The sequence below is a fragment of the Vanessa atalanta genome, chromosome 20 (assembly GCF_905147765.1).
Source record: "Vanessa atalanta chromosome 20, ilVanAtal1.2, whole genome shotgun sequence".
NCBI lineage: Eukaryota > Metazoa > Arthropoda > Insecta > Lepidoptera > Nymphalidae > Vanessa > Vanessa atalanta.
Window position 1 is genome coordinate 9,390,902 of NC_061890.1, and position 16,555 is coordinate 9,407,456.

A 16,555-nucleotide genomic window follows, 5' to 3' on the forward strand; every position below is an offset into this window, starting at 1 on the left:
TTGTAGGATAATCGGTCGAAAGATTTCAGCCGCAGCAAGTTATGTCAGTAGTGCATCAAAATCTAAAACAATAACAATTGAGTATCTAAGACCCCACTTAGTGAGTTCTTAAAGGCATACAATTCTATGCGAAACGTTAAATTTTCTCATTACATACTTTATCACTATCCTGCAGAGCGGGAAATATCTCAAAAAAACAAGCAACAAATTATAACCTTTCTTTCATAGGTGTCCGTCGATTTGCAAGACATTTTTCCGAGCTCCGCTGGCCAGCCGGGGCCGCTCCGTAAATTAAAATGTGAATAATTAACACCGCCACCCCCTCCCCCCATGGACCCCCATTCTACCCCCCCACCCAAATGTATTAGTTTTAAGCTCTCACTTCGCGCGAATGAGATTTAGTAGCTCGCTTCGAACTAGTTGACGTATAGAGATTAACCAATGATTTTATGGGATTTCGAAATTTAGGTCAGATTTATATGTAGCCCTTTTCTCAAAAAGGAGAGAAAGACTTATCCCAGCAGTGGGACTCTTACAGACTTTACTTAATGTAGTATTAAAATTATGGTAATCAATATTTCTCTTGTGTCCTCTTTTATTGGCTGTACAGCAATACTATTTAAATATTCCATTTATTTAATCCCTATAATAATAAAAATAAAACTCAAATTAATAAACAAAATTATGATATAATTCATCAACATTTACCAATATTACGTAGGTGTATTCAAATGTTTCTAATTAATGAAGCCTCTGGGTAAAAACCTATACACGGTGATGTAATATTATTCGTAAGTACGAATAAAAGCGAAAACACCCGAAGTAGAATATAATATTGATCACCATCGCCGGATTGTCGATTTAAACAGAAAAACTGGGGCTTCCCACATCGAGATACACTTAATTATTAATTGGGCGATACGAAGATGTTTAACTGCTAGATGGGCGTGTCAGATTAAGTAAGAAATAAATAAATAATTAGACGTTACAAACAAGGCTTACACTATGTATTGTATTTTTAACTAACATAATTGTATTTTTGGATATTGGAAAAGAGTAACTACTGAGTTTCTTGTCGGTTCTTCTCGGTAGAATCTATATTCCGAACCAGTGATAGCTTTACTTTAAAATAGTTTGATAATTACGATTACAACAGCTATTATAATAGCTAAATAAATATTTGTGTTTCGTATATAATCTTTTATTGTCTTATAACCTTAAAATATAATAAAATAATAACGAAATAGAAATTATCTTAAAATATCCTGACATAATGTATTAAGTCTCTCTCTAAAAAAAATCTAACAGGCGCGTGGTTATGTTGTTTATTATATATAAAAAATATATTACATGAGGTCAATTACTACTTTTAGTTTCGCTTTGATAATTGTTGTATACGAATTTCTTATAATTTGTGATTTAAAACGCTTGAGTGACACTGTTACGATAGCATTACTTTTTGATTATAGGTTAAAAAAATAGTGAAAACATAAGCTTGCTTGCTTGCTTATTATCGAATAACGAAAGTAATACCAATATTTTCAAAATTTGCTCAAAATTAGTTTAGTTTCAAATACGACTACAAGTATTTAGCTTTTGAATAAAAAAAATATTATAAATTAATTCTGAATGACGTTTCCGCGGATCTTATATCCGTGTTAGGGCTGGAAAAATATGTTGTTCCCGACAGAAGTCGTAAAGTCGGCCCCGCTGAAGTCAATTTGCAAGCAGATATTTTATTCGGATACGCTCGATTTGACTTCGTTTTGTGTTATCACTAGCCATGCATTACACGCTTTACGAAATATTACCTTGTCTTTATTATATATTAAGGTGAACCTGTTCAGCGCTGAATCAGAACCGTGTCTGCTTGACGCGGATCGCTGTACTGTCATTGAACGTGTGATATTCAATTTCATCGCATTTTAAACTTGTCCATACTATAGGTAAAAAATGCTCAGATTTTTTTAGCAATTAGACATTGTTTGTATATATATAATGTATATCCACTATCCAAGGAAATAGGTCTTGTTGAATTTCAGTAAAAAACCTCGACAAATTGTACAAGGTTTCGGCTTTTTGTAGATTTCATGTCTACAATTATTGTTAACAACGGTTAGTATTATAAAAACAAGTTTCGTGCTCCGACGTTATTAGACCTCTATTAAGATTATCGCAGATTATTTTCTTATCTCGAATCAGAGGCGTTAACACGCTGGTTATTTAATTTACTGTATATGTTAAATCGTAAATAAATCGTTTAATTTTATTACATGGTTCACGAGATTGAATGAGTACAACGTAATAAAAAGGTCTGCGTTCGATATTTCATCGCTGCCTCCAAATAAAATATACCTTAAAATATCTGTATAATTATTCATTTTTATTAAAACCCAATGTCAGAATATTATCGCCACTTCACAATTCATAACGTTTGATTGCATACCGTACATCATCCCGCTTTTATTGGCGTTAGAAAAAAAACCGACCAATCGCCGCGACCGACCATTGTCCCGTTCAAATAATCGTAAATTTCGAACGGACAAAATATAATAAATTGCCGATGAGATCTGCGCTAACACTTCAGCAAAAAAACACTAATAATCCAGAAAAATCTACCTGAACCTTATTATAACGTGTTAAGGGATATAATTGCGTGTAGAATAAGTAGACCACACGCAAAACGCTAACATCCAGTCTATATTTGCACTGTGTACCCTTTGTTGTCGGCTTTTTTTCGGTTGTTTCCGCGTAGAGGCTGATAGAACACGTTTTCAAATCATTAAACAGTTTCGACCGCGGACGCGGTTGGCGGGAAAAAGGAAAGGCTTAAAAAGAGACCAGAAAAATCGCTGCCGAACGGACCGAGGTGATCGTTGTAGCGCCACGATAATACCGTACTGTGATTGTGAATTCTTGATATGCAACATTTATTTTTAACAATTTAGAATGATCAGCATTATTGTACCGAGATTGTCCAGTGCATCCTAACCGACGATTGTGGATCAAACCTAGGCAAGCACCGCTGAATTTTCATGTGCTTAAGTATATAATTCAGGAAAGATAACATCGTTAAAGCTACATGTGTCTAATTTCAATGAATTTTTGCCACATTTTTATCCACCAACCCGGATTGGAGTGTGGTTGAATATGTTCCCCACGAGAAAGAGGATAGTCCATAGCCTGTTGTGGGACAGTTACAAGCTGCTAGTTAACTTTTTTCTCTGTATTCTTGTTTATAAACTATTAATTGCAAGAAATAAGGTGAACTAGCTTCTATTACAAAAAAAATATAGTAAATATAAGTGATATATGAAAATAAAGGTACTAAACTTTTTTTAGCGAATTAGGTATATATTTATAATGTGGCTTATAATCCTCACTTTTTATTTTAAATAACTTCTAAGAATGTTTATGATATTATATTCATAAGTAAAAATCATAGTACAAAAATGTCAGAACTAGATAATATTTAAGAAAAGTATCAAAACTCATCAAATGGTATACAGTGCGCCAATTGCTTACCGTGCATCAGCTATCGACACTTCACACACGTGCTGTTCGCAGTTTAAACCCTACCGACACGAAACGTCAAATCAGATTAAATGTAACAACCACATGCCAACCAATTTAAATTTATAGTTGTCATGTATTTCATTTGAGAAAAAGAGAAACATTTTTAACGGTTTTTCTCGATGGAAATTACATTCCGAATAGTAGCTTAACATGTTACATGACGATTCAAAAGTGCGTATAAAAGTCTACTTGAATATTTTGATTTTTAATTGGCTCCATCGTTACCATTTTGATTTTATGCTCCGAGTCGAATCAAGAAAAAACGATAAGCAGGTCACGTAAACTTAACGCAAGTAGCGCAGTTCGAGCGAGCCAAGCGCGAAACGTGAACATACATAAATTGCCAGTTCCACAACGCAAAACTTGCGCACCATTAATTCTTAGCCCACCACCTACTGCATTTTTTCCATCGTTTTTCATAACCCAAAATGAATTTTCTATATGCAAAGCAGCCTGGACAAAAGGATCTATTTGGATCCGAATCATATAAAATATTGGGGTATTTTTTAACGTTTTATCGGTCTGCGGGATTTCGGTTCCATTAAACTTTTTTCGAATTTTATGTTACGGAAGATATTGTTCTTCTTGTTCGGATGTTTAATGGGGGATGTATTGGCGTTGTTTTGTCTCCCCTCTGTAAGTTATAGATGAAAATGCTAATTGGACACGACTTGGTACGGATGAAATGAGATGTAACCGATAGCCTCTGAATTGATCCAATCGAATTTAATTTAACTTGGACCTACATCGACGATATCTTCTACGTTGCTAAATATTTATCGTATTACTTAAGCTTGCTAATAAATACTGATGCACATTTTTTTGTTGTTATATAGTTATTTCTGTATATCTGTGTCATATTTAAGATAAAGGGCTAATTATAATGCCACCAAAGATTATCGATATAATAAGAAGCGCTTTTTATTCGTGGAAAGTAGAAGCTTTGTATGCCCAAGCAATCAATCAACAGCAGACGTAGAACGTCAAGGAATTCAATAAAGCACTTCGGATGCATCAAACGATCGCGGATCGCGACAATCAATTTTCATTTGCCGCAAACGGAAAAAAAGATCCACGACCGACCATTTTTAATCGTCGAAGAACAGGAAAGAAGAAGAAAGCGTTACAGTCAGCCGCAGACAAATCGAGGATAATTAATGACGTACGCTTTTTTCACTCCGATACCGATAGAAATAAAGGGACGAAACAAAACAGGCGCGGGTGTCGAACGAAAGAAGAATTTATCATCTAGACGGCAGCGACAGTCGGTACGACCGCCAATGTCCATTTGGATAATGCCCAACGCGATTAAAAATATAAAAATACCCCACCCCACCACCCCGGGGAGACGGGGGGATCTGACGGAGGACACCGCACTGAGGACACAAAAGGATTATAAATGAGAAGGAATTTTAGATAATATTTGTACGCTGGATGTGGATTGTAATGCTGGCAGAGATCGGCCGGCGCGGGCGGCCCCCTGCGCCCCTCGTGGCTCGCCTTCCGCGATCCGCGCCTAATGAGTGTTTGTATCAATTTGTTAGTATTGTATTTGAATATTTTTGTGCGTTCGTTACGATTTTAATCCCCTGTGGTCGAGCCGGTCTGGATCGATGCTTTTTGTTTTAATATTTCACGGTTCGGTGGTATATTATTTTTAATTTTAATTCCGGCCTCGTTTGATCACGGCGCCGGCAGTTTGTGTTGATTAAAGGCGTCGTACGGTTTTTCGCCGATATCTGGACCGCAGGCGTTTTTTGCCTTTTTAGTCTTTCGTTTGGCAATAACCTGATAAATACAGAAGTATAAATACGAAATGGAATCGAATAAAAGAAATGCTCTCGCCACATTTTCTTTATGCTAACATTGAAACAATTGTTCGATATTAACACTTAGCTTTGCTTTTACGTTCGGCAATCATATTAAGACAATATAGAATTATAATATAGAATTATAAAATTAATAATATAGGTGCCGAATATATTACTAACTTTCTGTTTACGGATATTGCGCGCTTTTGTTTTGCAATCAAGTGCTTGAAATAATGAGCTAATCTTTGAAAATGCTTTAATATTTTTCTTATTGATCACCATTAATGCAAACTCGGTGCTCTAATTCAGATCCTTATTCTGTCTGAAAAGAGACCAAAGAGATTATTTTATATAACGAAAAAGCGAATAAAAATCTTAATTAAATAAAAATGTTTGAATTAATTTATTACCAGACCGTGCGTGAAACCGTACCATGTGTGGCTGAGATAGCGTAAGAGGAGCTCTGATAAGCGTGGAAAAATAGAATTCATCGTCATAATTAATACATTAAAATAATTATTATTTTTTGGGTTTTTTTTTTTAAAACACATCGCCTGAATCGAAAAGAATAACAGCGGCGTGACACCGCGCCCGGGACGTGTTTTCAATTCATTATCTCGAAAACAAAAATTTCATTAGCCCCGAGATTTCCTTTTTAAATTTAATTATTCATATTTAAATTAAACAAAATATAATAGAGGTCCGCGCGGCTGAGTAAAAAAGCGGCTTTATCGTATCATATTTTATTAACCGAATTTATAAATTCTCCTCCGATTCCGCGGAGGGCGGGGGTATGGGTCGCCGCCGAAATATTTATGAATGCAGAGCAGAAAAATCCACAATAATATTTCAGGGTGGACGTCCGACGGTCTTTACTTACCCTCTCTGATCTATTTAAAAAAGAGGCCCGGAAGGACAAAGGGCTACGGCTCGTAAAAAAACTGGACACGTATAGAGGTTGGCCTCCCGCCGGCCGGCTTTGTCTGCTTCTTATTTTTTACCGGATCGGAACCTTTTCCGCGTTTTCATCGGTTTTTGTTCCGGAGACACCGGGCCCCTATTTGTACGGCGTTTGTTCTAATGTGAGGTCGTTTGTAATTCTATTTTTTCGGTTAAAAGTAGTGACCCTACCCTTTGGTATGCAAAAATGTCGTGATTTACGTTTTCAGACGGGCCGACGGTTTTTCTTCGATGTCGGTCCTTTATACGCTCCGCGGTGTAACTGATTGCATTGTCTTTGTTAATCTTTTTTTTTATGTTCTTAAGCAAATGTTTCTTTGGGTACTTTAAATGTACGTATACATTAAAAGTAAAAAATAATACGTCATACAAAAACCAATGCTAATAACTTAAAATAATGACAGTTTTCTGAATTATAGTATATTTAGTAACTGTGTTGAGATGAATTGTTTATTTAACAATGCTTTATCGTGGACTATAATTATTATAAACAAAATAAATATACACTTATTTTACTTTCATACATATATCGTGACTTAATTATAATTAAATATTAATTTGACTGTTTCATTCGTATTTAATTTAATTATGAAATGTCTGAATTTAACTTGAACAATATTCTATAACGTAAAACGCTCGATTACCTTAAACCGCGCCATAAAAAAGTAAAAACAAAATGGCTGCCGCAATCACATTATCGCGGCGACCTAAGGGCGAGACCGCGGATACTTCCCGCGTATTTATCACCGGGTGTAATGAATGAATCCCGGTTTTTTTTCGATAATGGCCAGCGTTAAGACCACCTGGTTACGACTTATGTGAGGTTTTATAATTTTGATTTTTATTTAAATTAATGTTTAGATATTTAATTAATATTATTATTGTGTAGAGTATTCAAGTATTTGATTTAAAAATACAGTTTGTTGATGTTTCTCTTTACCACTAAATAAAAAACAATTATTAGGCCGACTTCGGCTACGGCGCTAATCGACAACGGAAGACAACAGCTGTGTACTTACAAGGCCTAAGTATAATAGAAAGGGGGGTCGTTACCTCTAAATCCGGACTCTTACTCTCGAAGACACTTTTTTTCTTAGGAACGATCTCTTGGTCACACACTAGAAGGATAGAAGCCAAGGGATGGATGATATTATGGTTCTACTAGCTAACTTTTAAGCATAGGTTTATATATCAGCATGAAACATATTGTAGGATGTATAAAGTTATACAAAACGAATATTATTATACAAATCTACAAAATTATTGTATAATAGTCTGTAACAAATACAATTATCGTTTTCTCTCACTCTGAATAACTATTTATTGATGAAACATATATTCTTATATATATAAATAGACAGACAGTTGGTTTGATTGATTGATTGATTTTCTCTCAAAAATATTTTTTTTTTATTATTTAGGACACGGCACTATTATAAAAAAGTATAAAAAATAATAAATAAATAAATACTACTTAATATACAAAAAACACAACAAAAATGGAAAGAAAATATAAAAAAAATGAGATTTGGTTAGCAATTATAGTAATCGTGTAAACAGGTGTACCACTCAGCTTCCGAGTTGGGTTCCAAAAACCCAACGCTGACTTTCAATGGCATCCTATGTAGCTATGACGGGCTGTGACAATCTATGCTAAAATATAATATAAATACTTAAACATAAAATAAATTTAAAATAATAATGGTAATATTTAAAAAGAGCATTTACTAAATCAGCGGTCAGATTACTGACATTAATAATAATTTGTTGAATTTGCTTTATTAATAATTAGTACCCGTGCGAAGTGTATATATAAAAATATATACAAAATATATTATATGTGAACAATTTGTATCTTAAGATATACGATCCGTCATCCTTGTGCAGAAGTGTGCACTCTCTATTTTGACACTCTCTTAAGCCGATGGGTTGTTCCTCAAGACCGATCGATGAGTAATAGAATTGAGGCCATCTTTGTTAACTACCTTGGATCAGTATTTAAAAAATATTTTGATACGATTGTAAAATGATCTGAGACGACCCATTGGTTAGAAAACGTGAATCTTAAACGAAGATTGCGAGTTCAAACCCGGAAAAGTACTACTGAGTTTCCATGAGCTTAATTTGTGTTTTTTATTTATCCCGTTCTCGTTGGCGAAGAAAAAGTTGTTAGGTAATCTGAATGTAACGGATGTAATTCTACCAAATGTTTAGTTGCCAACCCGTATTGAAGAATAGTGTGGAATATACATAGAGAGCCGAGATGGCCCAGTGGTTAGAACGCGTGCATCTTAACCGATGATTGTGGGTTCAAACTCAGACAAACACCGCTGCTTAATTTGTGTTTATAATTCATCTCGTGCTCGACGGTGAAGGAAAATCCACCACCATCACACAATAAAGCAGCGTGGTGGAAAATAGAGTATAACTTCTCCTCAAAGAGTGAGAAGGCCTTAGTCCAGCAGTGAAAAATTAACAGGCTCTTATTGTGTGTCGGAATATAAGGAGAGAAATCCTTAGCGTACACGTGGGACATTTTACAAGCTGTTACTTCACCGTTGCTTTATTATTTCAGGAGCTATTCATTGGACGAGAGGTTCCTGTACTCGCAGGGGGAGATACACAGAGTGCATTGGCATCCGAAATCATTGTCGCATCTGCTCGTACTCGTGTCTGACAACACGATGAGGTATCGTATGATTAAATATGTGTTTTGTATCAACTACCGCACTGTCTGGTCGTTGTCTATACAGCTTAAGATGCAAAGGTTTTTTTATATGATAGGTAGGTACGGGCAACTGGGCAACTAATGGTAATCATTGCCCATAGATAATGGCGTTGTAAGAAATACTAACCATTCCTTACATCACACCAATGTTCCACCAATCTTGGAATTTAAGATGTTATGTCCCATGTGCCTGTAATTACACTGGCTCACTCACCCTTCAAACCGGAACGCAACAACACTTAGTACTGCTGTTTGACGGCAGAATATCTAATGAGTGGGTGGTACCTACCCAGACGGGCTTGCACAAAGGCGTACCACCAAGTAAACACTACTAATAAATATCTCAAACATGTCTCAGACATAACTCAATTAAAAAAATTTGCAATTATGCCATTTTTCATCAATCAAAATACTCCTTTACATACTTTAAGTACACACTTTTAACGTTCAATTTCAGACTGTACAACATAGCACTGAAAAACGGTCCGAAATTGGTAAAGATCTTCACAATCGGACCGAAGCCGTCCGGATCGCTGGGTCAGACGGTCCTCGACAGCTTAGGTGATACGGCTATCGACTTCACACCTACGCCGGACGCCGAACACTTGCTCATACTCAGTGGCAACGGTGACGTTTACATGTTGCAGTGTAACTTGGATAATAATGGGTGAGTAGACTTCTGTTTTATTGAATGAATTTGTCTTTGTGTGTGTGCTACCAGCCTTTCTGTTTTTTTTTTTTTGTTTGTGTGCTTCCAGCCTTCGGAAGTAAGATGTTATGTCCCTTGTGCCTGTACTTACACTCGCCCAATCGACATTCAAACCATAACATAATAGTGTTAAATAGTGATGTCGCGATAAAATAAGTGAGTTGTACCCACCGAGATGGTGTTGCACAAAGCCCACAACAACAACAATATTATGTATATTCTCAGTAACGTTGATCACTTTGATATAATCAGTGTATGTATCATACTCATTGTATGTGCACAAGAAGTAAGGATAAGCGTATAACGCCAAGTTTCAGACTCCGTAAAGTCAATAAATCCTTTTTGGGGCACGGTATCCGTTTCTATAATAAAATTCTGCAGACATTTTTAACTTTGCCGCTTAATAAATTCAAATCATTTGTAAAAAAACATTGGTAAAGAAGGCATATTATTCAATACAAGATTATATTGATGATAAAAAATCGTGGAGTTAATGCTTGTTGACTTCCAGGAAGGAAACATAACATATACACACACAATAAACACAATATATATATATATATATGTATAATTGTATTTAACTAACATGACTGTATTTTTAAACGTTGAAAAAGAGTAACTACTGAGTTTCTTGCGAGTTCTTCTCGGTAGAATCTTCATTCCGAACCGGTGGTAGCTTCACTTAATATGCTTATACTACTTGAATAAAGTATATTTTGATTTTAATTGATTTTAATTTTTCCCTTTAAATGTGTGTGTGTGTGTGTGTGTGTGTGAGAGAGAGAGATTGAGTGAGTATGTATATAATATATATTATTAATTTGAATAGTATAACACGGTCGGAATGTTTGTAACAATTTACCAAAAGTGACAAAGAAAAAAAAATGCATTCAATAAGTGTTAAAATAAGGAAGTCGGAGTCACGCCGACTTTGACTTTATATGGAATCCTACCCTTTAGAATCCTAAGGAACAATGTCGTAAAGAATAATCGCTTCAAGTAAACAATAGTCTACGTTATTTTCCATTCGTAAACACTGATCACGTCACATTTTGGTGTTTTCTGCTAGAAATTTCATTTCCATGAATTATTTAAGTTGGATCAGTAGCTGATATTACTATTGACCTTGTAAAATTACTTCATATAACTTTTGAATACATTTTGATTGGCCATTGATCTGATACGGCCCATTGGTTTGAACTTGTGAACCTGAAACGATGATTGCGGGCTTAAATCCATGCATCAATTGAGTTCAGTTGCTTTGTGTTTTTGTCATCAAATTCCGTTCAGTGGTTTTCTTTTTTTTTTATTGATATCGGTAGGCGAACTAGCAAATAGGTCAATGTTATGTCCCTTGTGCCTGTAGTTACACTGGCTCACTCACCCTTCAAACCGGAACACAACAATACTGAGTACTACTGTTTGACGGTAGAATATCTGATTTGTGGGTGGTACCTACCCTGACGGGCTTGCACAAAGCCCAACACGAAGTAGGTTTGGCCGCGAAAGAGCAACAGACAGACTTTCGCATATGTAGTTTTAGTAAAGACAATATTGTTAATGTATACATATATTAAAATCGGTTCTAAAATAATTTTAATATATTCTATTATTTATGTAACATGGTACATAGCCGAGATGGGCCAGCGGATAGAAAGCATGTTCACGCGAACGCGGTTCAAACCCACCACCACTGAATGTCATGTGCTTAATTAGTGTTTATAATTCATCTCGAGCACGGCGGTGAAGGAATACATCGTGAGGAAAGCAGCATGTGTTTAATTTCAACGAAATTCTGCAACTATGCTGCAAACCTTCTCCTCAAAGGGAGAGGAGGCATTAGCCCAGCAGTGGGAAATTTACAGGCTGTTAATGTTGTATGTTGTAACAAGGAACATAACATCTCAGTTTCCAAGGAACTGTTAAAATATCTCACGGTGTCAATGTCAACGCACAGTGGCTACCACCTGGTGCCCACTGTAATAGAACGAAGAAACTTAGTATCGTAATATTTTTGTGAATTTTTATCCGACATCTAGTATTTACGTCGTTGGGTATATTCTAAATAATTTTAGAACACATTTAATAAGTAAACAATTGGCAATTATAATACGATGACGAGTCTTTTTTTATCTAATATGGATTATTTGGAGTACTTGTTGTTATTGTTTAAATTATTAGAAAACCACATACATACTTAGTAACCCAAAAATGTATAAACAACAATTTTGGTCTAATTTTTATTTCAGGCTACAAGCGAAGTTGAAAGGTCCTCTGCCAATGTACCCTCCAGCGGATGACAACTACGGCTCGGAGTCCTGTGCAATCACAGCCCTCGGTGGCATCGACACCCCCACCCTCGTAGTGATAGCCAGCGCGTCCGCAGCACTGTACCACTGCCTACTACTACCAAATGTAAGCACTCACATTACATTCCAATGCCTCGAAAAGCACCAAAAGCCTATCCAAAAGTGTTACAAAAGCCTGACCAAAAGTCCTGCACCTGAATTTCAATTATTGTTGGATTTGACATCCCACCAGAGTGAGGGTGTACCTATTAGGCACGGGCGCTATCCGAATTTTGTGACGTCGGTTGTGTAACGGATATTTGGATTAAATTTCGCCCTGTCTTTGTTTAACTTAACATTGTACGATATGAGAGAAAGAGATAAAACGGACGTGATATCCAAATCGGTTTAACATTCGCTTCATCTCTTTCTTACAGATGGGTTACTGTAAAGTTAAGGAGAGATAGGGCGAATATTTCATGAGTTTAATGTACCTTGAATGCTTTGACGTACCAAAACGATATTCATAGTTTCTTAGATGCGGTGAAAACGGTTACTCGTCATCATCAAATCGATGACATCTGATGTCAACATCCGATTTTAGATTAGTTGCGATATATCGGACACGTGCTTAGTACATGTGCGTGCACACACACTAGTGCATTATAATATGTCCTGCGTAGTTGGCTGGTCTTCCTTTAGAGCCGCGGCCGAAATCGGTCAGGACGACATCATCAAGTACTACCCAATATTGCTAAGGTACCACTGACCATATGGTAGACATATGTCTAATACCGCACTCTACCGTTGACCAATTTAATTAGAATTCGACAATTTCAGAAATCATCAGCCTAGCCATCATGACATATCTAAATAAAAAAAAAACTTATATTGTCAAAATTTCAAGTCTGACTTAGACAAGATGACTTAGAGTCATCAGAAAGTTAGTGCCATGTAAAATTCTTGTTCTATTTTTGTTTCCAGTCGTCAGATGAACAAGACGACAGCCACGCCCTCTACGTGGTGGAGTCCGTGGAGCTGAACGTCACGCTGGATGACGATTCCGCCATGCAGTACATGTGCCCAATGCAATTGTACCCGGTATGTTCTCTATTTCTTCGAGAAGTAAATCATTAATCTAGTACCTTGCTTGCATGCAATATCTGCTGTTCTCCTAAAGTGATAATTACTTTTGGTGACCAGCGCCGATCGTACACCATCGATTAACATATTTGACAAGTACTCTATTACTGCGTGTGATTAATATATACAAAGAGGCGTGTCGTCGGAAATCCGGGTGGAAGTTTTCCCGCAATATGTTATAAATGACAGGATAAAATCGCCTGGAGGAGTCATAACGCTTTTTCCGTGCGTGACGCTTTCTTTCACTTCATTCTACTAAGTCGCGTCAAAAAATAATTTTAGATATGATTTAGTAAATATTTTTTAATATTTCTTCAATTAAAACCAAAGTATTTGGTAATAATGGAAGGGTATTAATATTATGTATGAAAATCACTACTTTTTTTTTTATGGCATTGGTTGGTGGACGAGCATATGGGCCACCTGATGTCAAGTGGTCATCACCGCCCATAGACAAAGGCGCTGTAAGAAATATTAACCATTCCTTACATCACCTATGCGCCACCAACCTTGGGAACTAAGATGTTATGTCCCTTGTGCCTGTGATTACACTGGCTCACTCACCCTTCTAACCGGAACACAACAATACAGAGTACTGTTATTTGACGGTAGAATATCTGATGAGTGGGTGGTACCTACCCAGACGGGCTTGCACAAAGCCCTACCACTGAGTAAAATAAATACATTGAATTATTTGTAAAAAACAAATAATTTCATTTTGTTCTGTAATATTTTTTCAAAACAAAGTGACATCAAAAATAGACATTCAAGTGTTTGTTGTACTCTCTGACGCTTTTTAGATCTGTATTTTGTAGCCATTACGTTACCTCTCCAGTACTTTGCGATTTATAATACTAATTCGGTGAACTTAAAATATGACTGAGCGCAAAGCAGATAATACCTACTTATATATAATTAACGTATGGCTAGATTCGCACCCAGGCCATGACTGGCGCAATGCATAGTCTATTTACTTGTACTTCCTTTCGTTTGCTTCAACGTAGAGCTACTAACATTTAGAACTTAGTAAAAGTAAAAACTTGTAACCTTGACCCCCCCCCCCCAGGCGGGTCGCAGCACGTACGCGTGCGTGCACGCGGGCGGCCTGCACTGCGTGGCGCTGCCCGTGCTGGAGCGCCTGGCCGAATACGCGCTGGCCGACGAAGGTAAACATTGCGCTACACATCACTCCGACACTATCAATATCATTACAATTGCGATATTATAATATATCAATTACTCGATATTTATTATGATTTTTAATATGAAAAAAAACCAGTTCACTTTAAACTATGAAAATATATCAATTTTGTAAAGATTTATAGAAAAAACTGATAACTGTTTTTAAGAAGTAAAATGTGTATTGTATGTGGCCGTGTATTACACGCGTCACTCTTTCATCATCTTTCGTATGTAAGAAGTGCTTTATATCGAAATCGCGCTGCAGGAGAGTGCGAGTGGCAGGTGCGGTCGCTGTGCGTGCGCGCCAGCGTCGCGCGCCACGTGCTGCGCTCGCGCGCGCCGCGCGGCCTCGCGCTGCGCCGCGCCGCGCCCGCCGCGCTGCTGCTGCTCACGCACGCCGCCGACCTGCTCGCCAGGCACGTACCCGCACGCACGCGCACACGCGCACGCACACGCACACACACACGCGAGTCGCAAAGGGAAGCTCGTTTTCGATAAAATTGAGTATTTCTTTTATATTTTCCAGGACCATTGAACCATATAATCTAGAAGAGCAATTATTCAGAGCGGTGCAGATGAGGAATCCGGCTTTAGAGGAAGATGAAATCAATAGCATGATTAAGGAGGTAGTCATAAAATTATTTATATGCAGTTGGCCTCTGCTAACACTAATATTAACACAGTGTCCCAACCTCTCAAGTTGAGTCAATGTTCACCAGGGTTCCACAACCACAATAAACTGGGGTTAGAAATAAATATAAATAAAAATGTTAAAAATGTTATAGTAGTATCTGACAAGTTAGGTCAGGGCTTTGGCTCAATACTAAAAAATGAGATAAAAAATGTAGTCAATACATGCTCACCCGGGGCAACCTATCAGTACCAAATAAATAAGATAAGTTCTATGCATCTGGATTCCAATAATATAGTTGTATTAATGCATGGAGACAGCTTGTCTCTGAACAAAAATAATCTAATTAAGGATATAAAATTATTATGTGAAATTCAAAATCAAAAGAAATGCAAATTTATAATTAGTACATTTCCATATTCACATACCTTGACAGATGCACAGAATTTACATATTTATGACTTAAATGTATCTTTATACAATTTGACCCGACATTGTAGCAATGATTTTATGTTATTTGACATTAATAAATTCATATATAGATTTAAGTTGACAGAGGGTACTATGTACCTACCAATAAAATCGAGAAGACAAATTGGTAACCTAATAGCTTACAATATCAATAATTATTTTATGCCAAATGTTACCAAGGATCATATGCATAATAAAAATAACAATTTAATTTATATTAACACTGATAAAAGTAATTTAAATTGAATTTTAAGACAAAAGAGATAGTCTCTGGCTCAAGTATTATTAATACTAATATTAATTTACCTAATAGTAATTTAACCTTGGATAAATTCCTAAATCTTAAAATTAGAAATAATCAAAACAATAATAATAGTAAACTTGTAAACCTGGTGCACCAAAACATTCAAGGAATGACAGGAAAAGATTTAGAAATTGAGTTATTCATAAACAGTAATGCCATTGATATTTTATGTATAACAGAACATTGGCTTGTAAATTATCAGTTTATGTTTAACTTTAGTGGTCACCAGATGGCTAGTATGTTCAATAGAAAAAAAGCTATACGTGGTGGCTCATTAATACTTATTAACAAAAATCTAAAATTTAAAGAACGTAAGGATGTTGTGAGCCTTTCTATTGAGCAGACTATTGAAATAGCCTGTGCAGAGCTTGAGCATGTCATTGTTGTATGCGTATACAGACCTCCTAGCGGGTTATATGAAGCATTTGAGAAAATATTGGAAAGTGCATTATTGAAATTATCTGGATCAAGTAAATATATTTTTATTTGTGGTGACTTCAACATAAATTTATTAGAAAACTGTAGCACAAGTATTAGATTCAGATCATTATTATATTCATATAACCTCATTAACTTATTCTTAGAGCCAACTAGAATCACTGAATCCACTGGAACATGTATTGACAACATATTTACCAACTGTGTACCTAATCATAAATGTATTATAAATATGTTAAGTTCTGATCATTGTGGACAGTTGGCTTCATTTAATTCGCAAATAAATAACAATGCTAAGGATTTAAAACAGACAT

General features: G+C 36.2%; 1 protein-coding gene across 2 annotated transcripts in view; it reads left to right on the top strand.

The window, feature by feature from the left end:
* LOC125071734 (nucleoporin 88) overlaps nt 1-16,555 on the top strand; it is a 101,781-nt gene that overhangs the window by 79,786 nt on the left and 5,440 nt on the right. For both annotated transcript variants that reach the window (XM_047682085.1, XM_047682086.1), the window contains exons 3-9: nt 8,923-9,036; nt 9,533-9,742; nt 12,034-12,199; nt 13,057-13,173; nt 14,282-14,381; nt 14,663-14,813; nt 14,924-15,023. In XM_047682085.1, coding sequence (XP_047538041.1) covers nt 8,923-9,036; nt 9,533-9,742; nt 12,034-12,199; nt 13,057-13,173; nt 14,282-14,381; nt 14,663-14,813; nt 14,924-15,023 — 958 coding nt within the window. The remainder of the gene's footprint in view (nt 1-8,922; nt 9,037-9,532; nt 9,743-12,033; nt 12,200-13,056; nt 13,174-14,281; nt 14,382-14,662; nt 14,814-14,923; nt 15,024-16,555) is intronic.